Raw genomic sequence first — 15,804 nt, 5'->3', positions numbered from 1 at the left:
GCTGAAATATTGTTTTTGACTGCAGCCGAGAGAGATCTCACACAAAGGCAGCTGAATTGATTCCTCACTGGCAGCATTCACACACAAGTGAGACACATACTCAACAAAATCACTGGAAAAAGGTTGATGATCTCTTTCTTGTCACCGGCATGACAAAGGCAACAACCAAAGCAGCAATGCCTTGTTTGAAGAGCAGAGAAAATGACAGGCCACTGCATACAAGAGTTTGAAAGGCAAAAATAATAGTAGCAGGACCATTGCATGTCTGTTCAGGCTGGTGTGCTCATGTTACATGATGAATATCACTGGATTGATCATAGGCATCCTTTATGCTCATGGAAGGATGGATGATATTCCCAAAGTAGATCGATCTTTGAGCTTTTGATTGTGAATAAAAAAATAAAACATTTGACATTTGAGGAACCTCAGATGTTGTAGACGAACAATTCCTGTGGCCAAACAAGACATCTTTTCTTATGAGTTCACAATTAGTTTGTGCAGTTCTGTAAATTCCTGAAACGCTCTGTTTCTCCTCTTTCAGCTTCAGTATTTCCAGTTTTTCATTGCTGATGTTGTTTTAAACTGAAAAAGAAATTAAAAAAAATCAATAATCATATAATATTTATAACATGGCCAGTTTACTAACTTATTTCAGTAACATTCCTGTTTTCGAAATCCTTTTTTTTCCAGTTACAAATAACCTTTATCAATAATTTTTTTGTTGATGTGGTTTGGTTTGGTTTTTAATTTGTTTGATGTTGGTTTCTGTTTTGTTTGTTTTTCGTTTAGTTTGATTTTGTTTGGTTTTGTTTGGTTTTTTGGGTCTTGTTTTGTTTGTTTGTTCGTTTTTTTGGTTTAGTTTTGTTTGGTTTGGTTTTTTTTATTTGGTCTGGTCTTGTTTTGTTTGTTTTTTTTGGTTTGGTTTTGTTTGATTTTGTTTGGTTTGGTTTGTTTTGTTTTATTTGGTCTGTTCTTGTTTTTTGGTTTCGTTTTTGTTTGATTTTTTTCATTGTCTTTTTTGTCTTGTTTTGTCTTTTGTTTTCTTTGCTTGGTTTTGCTTTATTGCTTGAGATATTTTACAGTGACTATAAATTCTCTTAATGTAGATTGATTTATGTATGTATGTATGTATGTACAGTATGTATGTGAATGAAATTGTTGTAATCCAATTTTAAGGGCACTATTAATAACTATGACAGTTATGGACATTTATTGGTCCAAATATCTGAGAAACATGCAATAATTTAAAAATATATTACACCCTCAAATAGCTTCAATTGAGTTTTTTGTCTGTTGACTTTTTGACGGTGTAAATATTTACTCTCATCTATCTAAACCATCACAGAAGATAAACTGTTCCAATGAATATTTTCCTTTCTTTCTTCAAACATCAATTTGCACACACAGAGACAACTCAGGAGAAATGCACGAGACTAATTCTAGCCACCAGGGCTGTTGGCATTAAAATCCAGAGCCTAAGTTCTGTCCTCAAGCCTGTAACAGTGACACAGCTGAACACCTGGGGAAGCTTCAGTCTCTAGGGAGGTCATTCTCAGCACCCTTGCCCAAACAGGACTGAAAATAAATCTGCTCATCTGCTAGTTTGCCTGTAGAATAACCTTCCCAAACCTGGAGTCTGGCAAACTTGCCGGTCTTATAATCCTTATCTAAGTCGTACTGCAGAAGACTGACTGAAAATACAGGGGGGAATGAATTGTGCCCGCTGATAACATTGTTTATTTGTATGCTTGTTTTAGCACCTGATTCACTAAATAGCTTATGCAAATGAGGTAATTGTGCAAACACACCCACAAAATAAATGCTGATAGCAATTATTCCTGTCATAATAATGCGTAAATATAATACCTTTAGCTTGTCACGGTGGCAGTACCCGCAGATGTACACCTTTGCTCTTTATCTGTACCTCTAAAAGTTGCAAATTAGTACAAGGCAGGACTTTTATTAAACTATGAGCTGCACAAGGGTAAAATGTAAAAAAAAAAGCATACTTGTGTATTTTTCTCAGTATTAATGTGTCTTAAAATATATGACTGCCTTTATATTTTAGGATATGTGTCCTTTGCAAGAGGATCTTCATATTAGAGGATCCCTCACATCCAGAAGTTTGAAAAACCCCTGCCTTAATGTGCTTATATGCACCCTTAAGGTAACAATATGCATTCTTTATGGGCTAAAAGTGTAATTTGTATGTTTGAAGGAACTACCCCAGTGATAAGCTACAATTTTGTTTGTTTGTCTATAGTTTATCCATTATCCTCTATCACATCCTAATTTGGCATCATTATAATTTTATGCTGCCAAGATTGGTAGAAAAAGTAAATGAGTGTCTCTTTTAACATTCTGTTTACCACCAGCCTTATGTGAATAGTAATAGTGAATAGTAATAGCACAATGCATTCAGTATTGAGGCCTTTTTTACACAGTGCTTGCAAAGCTGGACTGCAGGTGCCATGCAAATAAGATGCATGAGTTTGGTGTTGAAATACTGCATGCTAAAGTGGCAGAAGTGTTTAGTCAATTCGCCCACAGAGTTATAAAGAGAATATCAGAGCTGCCATGAGGGAATAGAGTGACTCGGTTCATTGAGCACAATACAGTGAATAAAATTTGCAGAGTTTCGGCCCCATACCTAACCTAGTTTCTTTGATGGCTCATGAACAAAGACCGATCTTCAATCATTCTGACAGAAATACAGATTTTAATAGAGCCAGCAATAGAAAGAACCTTTAACTTTCTGCACCTCACTCCTCCAGACGTTTATATGTTTTTCCCCCTTCTTTTGGATTCTTTCTTATTTCCTCCCAAACATAAGAAATAATTGTCAAACATCTGAGCTTAGTAAGCCAACAGGAGACCAAAATATATGTGTTTAGAGCAAAGTGGAGAAAGAAAGTTAAACAAGAAAGTTAAAAAGATAAACGAGGCAATCATTAATGTGCAACTCTGAGATTTGGCTTTACTTATGCTAACAATTGCTACATTTCCCTGCTGAAAAGACCAGCTTATCACCAATATACACTATGGATCTAAAGTCTGGGGTTATATAAAGAAGTCTCTTATGCTCACCAAGACTGCATTTATTTGATCAAAAAAACAGTAAAACACTATTATTGTGAAATATTATTATTAGCATTTAAAATAGCTGTTTTCCATTTTGAAAGAATCATTTAGCCAAAAATTTTATTTGCTGAACATTTTCTCACCCTCAGGCTTTCCCAGATGTAGATGAGTTTGTTTCTTCATCAGAGCAGATTTTGAGAAATTTAGCATTATATCACTTGCTCACCAATTGATAACCTGCAGTGAATGGGTGCCATCAGAATGAGAGTCCAAACAGCTGATAAACATCAACAATAATCAACAAGTAATCCACACAACTCCAGTCCAACAATTAATGTTTTATAGAGTGAAAAGTGTGCTTGTAAGAAACAAATTCATCATTAAGACATTTTATTTTTTCTTTTAGTCACTTCTGCCTAAAATGCAAGTCCATAATCCATGATCATGCTTCCTCCAGTGAAAAAGTCCTTCCTCTAGTTGTCCATTCACATCGAAATCCTCCAGCATATATTTTTAGATCTCTTTTGGACTGTATTCGCTTGTCAACTGTGCTTGATATGTGCATATTTCTCTCCTGATTCAGACAAGACGTCTTTTTACTGGAGAAAGCAATATTATGGATAAAGGATTTGTATTTTATCTGCAAGCAATGGACTGAAGGTTAAAAATTCTGGATTTGTTTATTACAAACATGCAGCCTTTTGCTTCACAAGAAGTTAAATGATGGACTGAAGTTGTGTGGATTACTTGTGGATTATTGTGATGTTTTAACCAGCTGTTTGGACTCTCATTATGACGGCACCGATTCACTGCAGAGGATCCATTGGTGAGCAAGAGATGTAATGCTACATTTCTCCAAAATTGTTCTTATGGAGAAACAAATTCATCTACATCTTGGATGGACTGAGGGTAAGTAAATTCTTAGCACATTTTCATTTTTGGTTGAACTATTCCTTTAATATATTTTAAAATGTCATTTATACCTGTGACAACAAAACTGTTTAATATGCCTGCAAGATATTACTGTATACTAGATATGCAGATGTTTTATCAAAAGACTGGCGTGTGTTTTAACGAGAAATGCAGTAGCACATGTTTGTATGGTGTGGATATACTCTGTGTGTGTGGTCACGGATTCTACTGTGTTTAGTTAGTCATGGAGACAGCCGTCACCTTGGAAACTGTGCCAACCCTGACATCCCAGGTGAAGGGGAACTGCCATCACAATCAGCCATTGCCAAAATGAGTCAGAGGTGTTTGTATGTGAGGGCGCCAGAGGGGTCACGATCCTCTTGTATCCGCTCCAATCCACTGGAGTGACAGCAGAAGAAAGAGGAACTGACATCAGCCTTCCCCTTCAGCGTCGCTGTGAGGCCAGACTCACTCTGGACGCTCCCGGGTCCCTATTTACATGAGCTTTAAAAAACCCTGTCAGCTGTTGACTCATCTCTCGAGATCCTGGTGAAGTATTGGTGTGCCTTTGGTTTCTTTTCTCTGTCTTTGGCTGAGGTTGGACAGCTTGCTGGCCTGCAGAAGAATGCGCTTTATCTTAAGGGCCCTGACATATTGGCAACTTTTTGAAACTGTGCAGACAGGCAATGTAAGCTTGTGTCAGGTGAACAGGGGCTATGTTTAGTTCAGCAATCAATACATCATTGAAATCTATGTATCTGTGTAGTAGTGATGGTCTATGGTATATGAAACTCTTTTATATGACTCTAAATTACAATCACCAATGCACACATTCCCATTTTAATTACATACATTTGTTGAATGTGTAATTATTTATACACTTTCTGATTAACCATGATTAATTGCACATAGCATTGTAACTTTTTGTAATTTAAAAGTCTTTACTGTCACTTTTGATCAATTTAATGCATCCTTGCTGCATAATAGTTGGCCTATTTATTTATTTAAAAAATGGACTATGATATATTGAACTCTGTTGAAGGTGAACGTTTTTTGATTAATCGTGATTAATTGTACATGACTTGTATAATCATAAATATATTTAGCTTTACATGTATATACATATACAATGAAACACTGAATCCCCAAATTAAAAATAAAAATGTTTAAATTATTATTAAATAATTGTATTTTATTTCATTAAATTTTTTAAATAACAAATTTTAATGTTTTTTTTTCTTTTGGAATTTCCACAGTTAAAATAACTATTTTCTAATTTTCTATTTTAAAGTGCCTCTATTATGGATTTTTTGAAAATTACCTTTCATGCAGTGTGTAACACAGCTCTAAGTGAATGAAAACATCCTGCAAAGTTTTAAATCTGAAAGTGCATCGTGTATAAAGTTATTGTCTCTCAAAAGAAAGAGTCGACTCTGAATCATTGAAACGAGTCGTTTTTAAAATGAATCCCAAGCCGTTTCATGTTGACCTCAACATGAAACATTAGCATGATATTGCCCGCCCACTTGTTGGTCTTTTCACGTTGGTCTGAATGAAAATGCAAATTCATTCTTTGCCACTAGGTGCCGCTTTTGGAGCAGTTTTCCCGGTAACTGCTGTACACAAAGCAGCACTGCGCTCACAAACGCTGCTTTATCAGCAGTGGGGAACCGTCAGGGTCCAAAAGGCCCTCAGAGAGGGCCTAAACTATTGTAAAAACAATATTTAAAATGTTTTAATATTTTTTTAAATGACAAACTTTTAAATATTATTTTTAATAAAAAGTAATAATTTCCAATTTCCGAGTTCCACCCGCTGTGGGATCTTTATTGGAAAAAAATATATACGCTGATAAACTAACTAGCTATTATTCACGTCACAATGGAAGCCGCAAATAACGTAAGTGAGGACATTTACTGGGCCGCTGTGCCAATAATAATATTATTTATTATAAACACTGCTTGTTTGTAATGAAGTGTCTGTCTCTAAGTTGTTTTGCTGTGAGTGCTGTCATGGTGTGTTGGCTTACATTAAACATTACATTTGTTGGTTTTGTGCACAGACCGATTGTGTGATGATGCATTTCTAATGAGGATTTTCATTTGAATTAAATTTAGCTATGTTTTATTTTGGTGATATCAGTCACTCTCGCTGCGCTGTTTTCTTGTTGCATTTCTGAAAGGCGGTCGCACACTGGACGAGAAGCGCATAATTTCATATACATAATTTGATTTAATAATAACCCAATTTGAAGCAAAAACAGAATGTTCTAACTAGCTTTGTGAAATTCACGTCATATCGGAATTCCCGTAATTACGAGATTCCAACTTGTAAAAAGCGTTCACGTCCTCGTAAAACTCGTAATTACAACTTGTGAACTGGGAGTATTCTGAGTGCTACGACTTGTACCATGTGACCGCTGTACCACCTGACCACTGCAGGCTCTGTTTAGGCGTTGATAGTGTTGCCATAGAAAAGCATAATTCCGAGTCCGAGGACGTGAACAGCTCCGAGTAGAACGTCACGTGCTGTCATCTCGGAATTACGTTAATTATAATATGGCGTGAACGCAGCATTATACTACATGCCTGAACGAAACAAACAGCAGAAGCTCTGAATGAGATGCAGATTCACTCTCTGACAGCAGGAGGCGCTCATGGAACACCAGATACAGCGTTTCCTTGGTTACCACTGTAAACAGTGTAAGCGCTGAAACACTTCTTTAATATGAACTATACAGAGACGAGATGAAAAGAAAATACCACTTTAAACTTTTAAACTTGTAAACTTTTCTGAAGACAGTCAGTTCCCCTCAGAAACACATTCATAAACAGTATGGTGAGGGGCGTAACATTTCCTTCACACACTTGAGGTATTCGGCCAATCATAACGCATTGGATAGCTGGCCAATCAGAGCACACGTCGCTTTTCAGACCGATGAGCTTTGTAAAAATCGACGCGTTTCAAAAAGGCGGGGCATAGAGGAGAAACAATAATGTACAGTATATGGAAAATAATGTGTTTTTTAAACTTGAAACCGCATAAACACATTTCATTACACCAAATACACAAAATAATGTTCTTTTTAGCAGCATCATATCACCCCTTTAAGAAACATTTCCTATTATTATCAATGTTGAAAACAGCTGTACTGCTTAAAATGTTTGTGAGAATGTGATACATTTTTTTCAGGATTTTTCTGGATTCTGTTCAAAGAACAGAATTTATTTACATTTTCTTAATTTACAAGAAATCAGTGTAACTTTTCACTAAAGATCAATTTAATGCATTCTTTTTGAATAATTGTATGTATGTGTGTATTTATTTATTTAAAACTAATCCCAAACTTTTCAGGGACAGGCCACTCAAAATTACACTCCATTATGCAGTCTCAGAACGACTTCTCTTTATTTGGATGCCATTCTCATTGCACAAAAAGTGACCAGTTTAACCTTAGTCGATACTGAGTTTATTGATGCATGGGCACAGGGAGAAAAGTTTGAAAGTAATTGGAGAGGAATCTTACTGCACCATTTAGCATCTCAAATTATAGTTTATCCTTCATGCTTCTCTACCAGCACATATTTTTAAGTGTTGCATGCTGGGCCGAGAGGAAAACAAACCCTGAGGGAGGGCCTGTGTGAGCTAGACCACTTTAGCTTATTTTCCTCTGTCCTCCCCTGAAGTGAAAGATCTAGGCGATGATGATGAGTGCAGAAAGGCAATATCATTGAACACAATGTGACGGTACTTCTGTTAGATGCTTCCCTTGGGTTGACAACACTATGTTTGTGAGATATGCATTGTGCATTTTTTTACCTCAAAAAATAGCCAGTTCAGCCTTGACCAGGGTGGCATAGACAAATAAAGAGATACATAATGTGTCACATGTAGCCTAAAAAATAGGCTTAGTGTACCTTCATTATTCACTACCTGTCAGGATTCTACTAATAAATTTTACTACGGATTCTTGGAACTTACTGCACCATTTAGCATCTCAAAACAGCCATTCAGCTTATATTCCTCCTCTGAAGTGAACAATCTAGGCGATTACTGAAAGACAATATCAGGGAATGCAATATATGATGGTACTTCTGTTAGATCCCTCCCTAGTGAACACTAACACGCACTCTCTCGTTTAAAGTGTATTTACACACTAGACCTAACAAGGTGTGAAATCCAAGCGGTATTGCTCAGCATCCTGAGGAATCTTTTTCGTAATCACACTGAAAAGAACCACTTCTAATATCCAGTGTTCTCATAAACTAACTCATGCATCATGAGTAAATGATGAAACTAAGGGAATTTGAGTTGAACTGTTTGCTAATGTGTCTTGAATCCATTATGAGGGTAGGAAGCACTCATCTCTCCATCACAAAACTGAAATATGCCAGCTTTTATAGCAATATTAAGAAGCATAATTCAGACAAATAAGTCCTAACTAGGATTTCACTAAGTAGGGTTTAAGAGGCACAATTCCAAGAGAGTTAAGAGAAGCTATTTTTAAAGATTTAACTATGTTTTAACTTTATGAATGCTAGTGATATATGCAATCTCAAAAATGTCAATTTGCAGTCTCATGCTCATTTATCACATTTCAAAGATGAAAATTGCTCAGATATTGTGCTACTAAATACAACTTGTCTGTATCTAAAAAAAAAAGCATCTTAAACTTCTGAATGGCAGTGGACAATTAAAAATGCACAGTTAAAAAAAAAACATTTCAGGGATGGGCCACTAAAATTATGCTCTTAATGTGGATATTATTTTTAAAGATTTAATTATGCTTCAACTTTATGAATGCTAGAGATGAGAGCTTAAAAATGACCACTTGAACTCATCACATGTTTAAATCACATGAATAAATCACAGTTCAAAGATGAAAAATGTAACAGATATTTGCACTACTAAAAGCAACTGGTCTTTAAAAGTGGTGTATATATTTTTTTGACTGTACTAAAGCATAAAAATACTTTTTAAAATATATTTGCAGATATTACAAAAAAAAACATGCTTTCACATTCTAAAAAAGTTCACATTCTACAAAAAGCAACGCTACTTTAAAATGTGCATTCTGTGTCAGGATTTCTATTTTTGTTTTGGTCTTTGTGATTCCGCCCGCTGCCAATTTACCCAATAGTATTTCGACACCTCAGGTTGCCAGTTGGCGGCAAACACAGCGTATTACAGCCATGGAAGGCAGCAAATGAACTGGGTTAGAGATTGCAGATTCTACCTAACATAAAAAGTCTCTGCATCCATCTAAAACACAGATAAATTAACTCATGAACTTGCAGTGTAAGGCTCGTCGCCTTGTCAATTGTGCTCGTTTCTGTTGCTGCATGTCCTCAATCTGGCAACCTGAGTGAGTGTAGAGTCTGAGGAGGGATTTTTCTCTTTATTCTGATGCTATTTTTAATTATTTAACTATACTTAGCTTTATGAATGCCAGTGATGCTTGGAAGCTTAAAAACAATGATTTGCACTCTCATGCTCATAAATCACATTTTTAGCATAAAAAATTGCACAGATATTACAGTGATAAAAACAACTTGTCTTTAATGCAAAGCTGGGAGTTTTGCGAGACTTCTAAGATGCAGCAGGAAAGGTTGAGAGAGCTGAAACGCAATAGAGAAAGGCAGTTAGATTAAAGAGCCACGCTAGCCCCCACTGAAGGACGGGAAGAGAAATGTGTTTTTACAGCCAGCCTCTCTTTATGCCTGTGCTGCGCTGGGAACTAATCCCCAGTGACTGTCAGCCGAATACTCTTCACCCCACCAAAGCTCCTTACACGACTCCACGCGCATCCAGCAGGAGCCGCGTCCGCTTCAGCTGCCGTCCCTTCGTCCCCTGGAGACGGGATGATTTAATCCCCAAAGCCACTCTCTCTCGCCCGGCACCCAGCGGCACATTAGGCAGCTCATTCCTCAGTTATATAAGAGCAAGATGAGATGAAACTCATTCGTGCCTGTCCATCATGAGCAATCTTCTCTGGGAATGAGTTCCTGCTCCCCTGGAGTGAGCCAGGTGAACTCTGAGGCCAGAAACATAGTTGATGCTAGAATGCAAATGCAGATGTGAATGTTTGACCAATCAAGCATGCTGTTGTTTTGTGCATACTTACAGGTAGGGATGCACGATTAATAAAATAGAAATTATTACTATAATTTGGTTCTTAAATACTTGATTTTTATATTTTACAGTGAAATGGTACCATACTAAAATATATACAATTATTATTAGTAATTATATATAAAATTATTATTATTAGTAATAACAATAACAATAATAATTTGTATTTTATAGCACCTTTCAAGAACCCATGGAGGCTTCACAAAATAATACAAGCAACTGGCAAACAAAATACACCAGACAGTCAAGAATCCAAGGACGCTACACAAAACAATACAAGCAATTGGCATATTAATTAACTATTATTAATTAATTTGTTTATTTATTTCTTTAAGCCATATTGATATACATTTACAACGTTTTGGGCAATTTGTGGCCAACAAACAAACACAGCAAACTTTTTTTAAATTACATTTTAAATTGCAATTGCAATTTTATCACTAAAATTACAATTACATAAAGTAATAAAAAATAAATATATGTTAAATTTAATATATATTTATTTAAACACACACACACACACGCATATGTGACCCTGGACCACAAAACCAGTCTTAAGTTGCTTGGGTATATTTTTAGCAATAGCCAAAAAAACATTATATGGGTCAAAAATATCGATTTTTCTTTTATGCCAAAAATCATTAGGATATTAAGTAAAGATCATGTTCCATGAACGATTTTTTTTTACTTTTTTTTTTTAAATGGGATATTCATATAACAAGAAAAAATCTAAATGTTCATTAGATTAAAAATCAACCCCTGGGAAATAAGTCACTGACGCTAAAGAAACACCCACTTGTGTTGCATCATAAATTGTGTTCTTACATTTTTTTGAAAAACAACAACATGTGACATTTGAGCTTGCATAGCTAGAAGCATCTGCGTTTGCATACTTGTCTACTGTACAGTGTTCTCGACTGCATATAATGCCTTATTGTAACACTCTTATCCCATTCCCGACAAGACACGGTGTCATTTTTTGTTACGGGCTGAAAAGCCTGAGCTTGTCTTGTCTCAACAGATCAGCTCTGTCCCACCAGAGCACAGCCCCTGTCTTCTGGGTTTCCTCTGAGGAATGGGACTGCAGTTGGGGAGAGTGATTACACAGGTAGAGGGAGCCCAATGAGCTGGAACCTCCTATCTTGTTCCAGGCAACCCAAGGGATCGATAGCAGGAGGAGAGGGTCTAAACATCAGCGAGAAGGGCTCCGATTACACCTCTCTCATCTAATCAATCAGCACGACTGTTCAAGCATCCTGCCCTCCTCCTCCTCCTCCTTCTGCAACCTCATTCTCTTGCCGTCTGCTTTCATCCTCTATTTCCCTCCCCCTTTTTCCATTTTTGTCACGGGGTGAGACAAAGGTATCTTCACTCACATTATCGTCACACCCAGAAAATGGGTCACCGAACACCGAATCCTGAGCTCTCTTGTGCCCTGTCCTCACCGTCTGTAGTAAAACGCCACACTGTCAGCAGTCCTGCTCTCGCCCGCACTAAATCACTGACTTATCCAACCGCTGGCCACGTACTAAAAATCTCCTTAAGAGTGCTGACGAGCAAACAGAGCTCAGGTGAAAGCCCAGTCGAGTGATGTAGCGAGGCCGGAGCCGGCCTGCCTGGAAGATAAAGGATGTGTAATCACAGCAGGCCAGACCCGTGCGCTCCTGAGCTGTAAAGGAGATAAGAAAACACACTTAGTGGAAAGAAAAAAAAAGCAGAGTGCTGTGACGATGAGTGGACTGGAGCAGCAGATATTTGCACTCCTCGCTCAAAGTGTTCTGTAATCACTCCGCTCCAGCTCCACTTCAGGTTTTCTACTTTGCGTGTCTCTGTGCTAAAAGGTGAGAGAAATCTTCACGCTTTCAAGTGTGAAGGGCCGTTCACACCAATGATGATAACTATAACGATAAGTATATAATCGTTGCAATGCTATGAGAAAAGGGAAGTCCGCACCACTACTAAAATGACACAGAGGAACAATATATTTGGAATCACTTTTAAGATTTTCTCCAGGTGATCAGCCAATCAGAATCCACCTGATATTGAGCTTTTCAAGAGGCAGAAGTCTGTAAAGTCCTATAGGAAAGTCCTTTATGTTATTTTCAAAAATATCATTCACTTTTATAATGTTCAGTTTTTATGCTGTTTTGTGAATGATGCATATCTATCAGTAGTTTTCAACCTGTTTGACTCCAAGGCCCCCAATATATTAAAATAATTCAAGAAAATAATTACAAATGATTTACATAATTACATTCCATAATTATAAATAAATATAAATATTCTTCAGGGTTTACATTTTTTACACCAATTAATTTACATTACTTTTCTGTTTATGATTACAGGGTTTTCTAAAGGTATACTTCTACATTTTTCTTATTCACAAATTGCAATTTCTACCTGATAAAATATTTTAGAGCTAGACATAACTAGAAAATGATTTTAGTTTTTTTTTTTTTTTTCAAATGGATTTGAATATCCAGGTTTTCCCTTTCTGGTTCTTAAATAAGAATGATATTTGTTGAAGGAATTACGAAATATAATGTCACTTTACATCTTGTTTTTTTTTTTTTTGCTTTATATTATTTTATTGCTTGTTTTTGATTTGTATTTTTATAGTATTTTAATAGACTACACAACAAAAACAGAGAATAGTCTGGTTTCCATAGCATATTTTTATGCAATTTATTTGATTTATGCAGTATAAAAAATTTACAAGTATTGTATTATCTGTGGACTCTAAATTGCAAGTAATTACATTTAATAAAAAAGGACGTTTTAAAAAAAAAAAGTTTTTTTTTTTTGCTTACATTCCAATTTTTCACAAACCAGATTCACTTCTAGTGTTGTAGTACTAAAAAAAAAAAAAAGGTCCACAATGACTATTTGGTTGTCTCTACACCCGCGTGTCTTTGATCTTCACTGTATATTTTGTATTTTTGATCGTTTTCTGTCCATTAATAATAAAATCTATGTTTATTTTCTCATTCTGGCTGCTATTACTTTATTAATTCTTGCATAATGGTCCGTTAAAATGATATGCACAGCTATATCAGAGCGATCCTGGAGCAAGAGAAAACACAGGCGCTCTGACTTTCAACCAAACCACTCCTTGCTCCAGGCTAAATCATGCAACTCCACTTCCACGCTTTTACTCTGTACTGCTCATATACTCTAGTGGGTGGAGAGGGGATCTGGTAAAGAGGATGTGCTTTCAGCTCCCAAACGCATGTGTTTAACTCTTCTTGACTTTCACCTGCAGAGCACATCCAACTGGCAATCCAACAACTGAAACGCATGACAGAGTTTACACTGAGGCAGTAGGATCCATTTTCACCTGCTGTTTTGATGGAGAATATTAGAGGGATGGAATGTTAGAGACGAGCCAGTGTCTGCAACTGCAGGAGGAAATGAACTGAAATCAGAGCGCTTATTGTCTGTTTTGGAGACCACAAGTTCCTTAGGTAACATACTTAAAGTGCAACTCTTACGAGCACAATGCATCTAAGAAGGCATCCTGTTGGAAAGAAAATCACAAATTAGGTCACTTTAGTGTATCAGTTGTTTCTTATACACCACTGAGATTAAATAGAGAGCAAATGGAGACTTCAGAGAAACATGCCAGTAATTTCACGTGTGTCCTTTAAAGCAGGTGTTTTCACACTTTTTAATGCTGATCCTTTTATATTCCTCTATATTTACTAGATTATATTTTTATATATTATAATATTAATATTATACAATTAATATGGATATATTCATATGCATAATAATATAAATTATATATATAATTTTTGTAAAAAAAATAGTGTGATAACTTTAAAAACGTTTAAAAATGTAACATTTGGAATTTTGTTGTCATTATACTGAAGTAAAAAAGATGAAATATTATGTAAAATTGAATTATTAATTAAAATAGTTAGTATTAATTCATATTTATTTGTATAGTGTCATGACAATTGCCACAATTTTTTTTTATTAGAAAAAAATAATTAAATTTTGAGAAAAAAGTCTAAATAAAATTTTGAGAATAAACTTGTTAAATTACGAGAAAAATGTCATTAAATTTTGAGCAAAAACATTAAATTTTGAGAAAAAAGTCAAAATAAAATGTTGAGAATAAACTTGTTAATTTACAAAAAAAAAATTTTCTCCAAGTTTTTTCTCGAAATTTAATGACTTTAATCTGAGGATGGTTTTATTAATTTTTTTTTATTGCTTGGCCCTAATCCTCTTCCGTACTCTTATGCTCACCGAGACTGCATTTATTTGATCAAAAAGACAGTAAAACAGCAATATTGTGAAATATTATTACAATTTAAAACTGTTTTCTATCTTATTACATTTTAAATTGTAATTTATTCCTTTCATGGCAGCAGCAGCCATTACTCCAGTCTCCAGTGTCACATGTTCCTTCAGAAATCATTTAAAAATGCTGATTTGATGCTCAGGTAACCTATTTAAATGATTATTATCAGTGTTGAAAACAGTGGTGCTTAACATTTTTGTGCAATTTATGATACACTTTTTCAGGATTCTTGAATAGAATGCTCAAAGGAATGGCATTTATCTACTCATTCCCACCTAATTTGACTCGCTCCGCAACCTCAAAAATTTTTATGCGTTCTTAAATGTCAAACTCAGAGCCTTTTTAAATATGTATGCAGCTCTTATTGTATCTTAATGCTTGTCTCATATGTTTCTATTTTTATGTGTCCTAAGAGGGAGGTGTGTGCGTGAATTTGAAACCGGCACTGTGTGGTTGTTGCATCTTGGCTGACGTGTTGTGGCGGAGTGAGAGTTGTGACTCAGCAGAGTTAGCGTGACCCTACAGGAAATGATGGCCCAAGCCTCGATGGCAGAAAGAGAGTGGCATAATGCTTTTAGAGGACGCGGTGGGAGTGGGCCGCAGATGCTAAACCAGGCAGTCTTCCTCCAGCGGTGCACCCTAGAGCTCTAGAGAGGGCGACACTGGCCAGCGGCGGGTAAGCACTGCTAACACATTCTGTCAGCACAGCCTGGCGTGACCCTGTACCACAAGCTCTCTGGTCACAGTGTAGCGAGACTATCACTGGTCACCAACTGCGCTTCAGACACAAACAGAGCAGGCAGTCTACGGTCAGGGTTAAAGCTAGTGAACATGATTGGCTGAAAGCTTCATCTCTGCAGGTATCATCTGTCTGTGGCTGATTATAACAACAAGTCTGGCAGTCTGCAGGGGTCAGAGGTCAGTGCTGGGGACAGTGAGTTACTGCATCATCCACTCTGGTAAATCAGAGCCGGAAGGATGCGCAGACAATCACAGGGTTCCTCGAGGATGTAAGAGCACAGCTTGAATCAAACTGCTGCTCGTTATCTGCCATATCATTATCCCTAAATTTGGAGTGTGCTAAATGTGCACTTGAAGAGACAATGATTTAGATCCTGAAGTGTTGAAAATGCAGTTCTGGGGGCCTGGGTATTGCGAAACAAAGAAGCATTCACACATACTGATTGTATTGATTGAGGTTGCTGAGTGGCTGTATTGTACTACTAAAAAAAACCCAAACATTTATTTATTTATGTATTTATTTTTGATTGCAAGTGAGTATTATGATGTTATATATAATATATATGTTATATATTACTTATAAGTTATTATAAGCAAAATAAATAAGTTATTAAAAGACAAATATGGTA

The 15,804-nt window shown here is 36.2% G+C and overlaps 1 protein-coding gene across 2 annotated transcripts in view; it reads right to left on the bottom strand.

Annotated features, from left to right (window-relative positions):
- Positions 1-208: 208 nt before the first annotated feature.
- Positions 209-15,804, bottom strand: part of LOC107747266 (zinc finger matrin-type protein 4-like) — a 115,191-nt gene continuing 99,595 nt past the window's right edge. Inside the window, exon 7 of one of the 2 annotated variants that reach the window (XM_016561725.1) lies at positions 209-582. In XM_016561725.1, coding sequence (XP_016417211.1) covers positions 561-582 — 22 coding nt within the window. In that variant the 3' untranslated portion in view covers positions 209-560. Of the gene's footprint in view, positions 583-10,887; positions 11,795-15,804 lie in introns of those variants that run through there. The other variant, XM_016561724.1, reaches the window with a different exon arrangement.

Source organism: Sinocyclocheilus rhinocerous, unplaced genomic scaffold (genome assembly GCF_001515625.1).
Source record: "Sinocyclocheilus rhinocerous isolate Xijiao unplaced genomic scaffold, SAMN03320098_v1.1 scaffold1069, whole genome shotgun sequence".
In the NCBI taxonomy this organism is placed as follows: domain Eukaryota; kingdom Metazoa; phylum Chordata; class Actinopteri; order Cypriniformes; family Cyprinidae; genus Sinocyclocheilus; species Sinocyclocheilus rhinocerous.
This window is presented reverse-complemented; position numbering and strand designations above follow the sequence as displayed.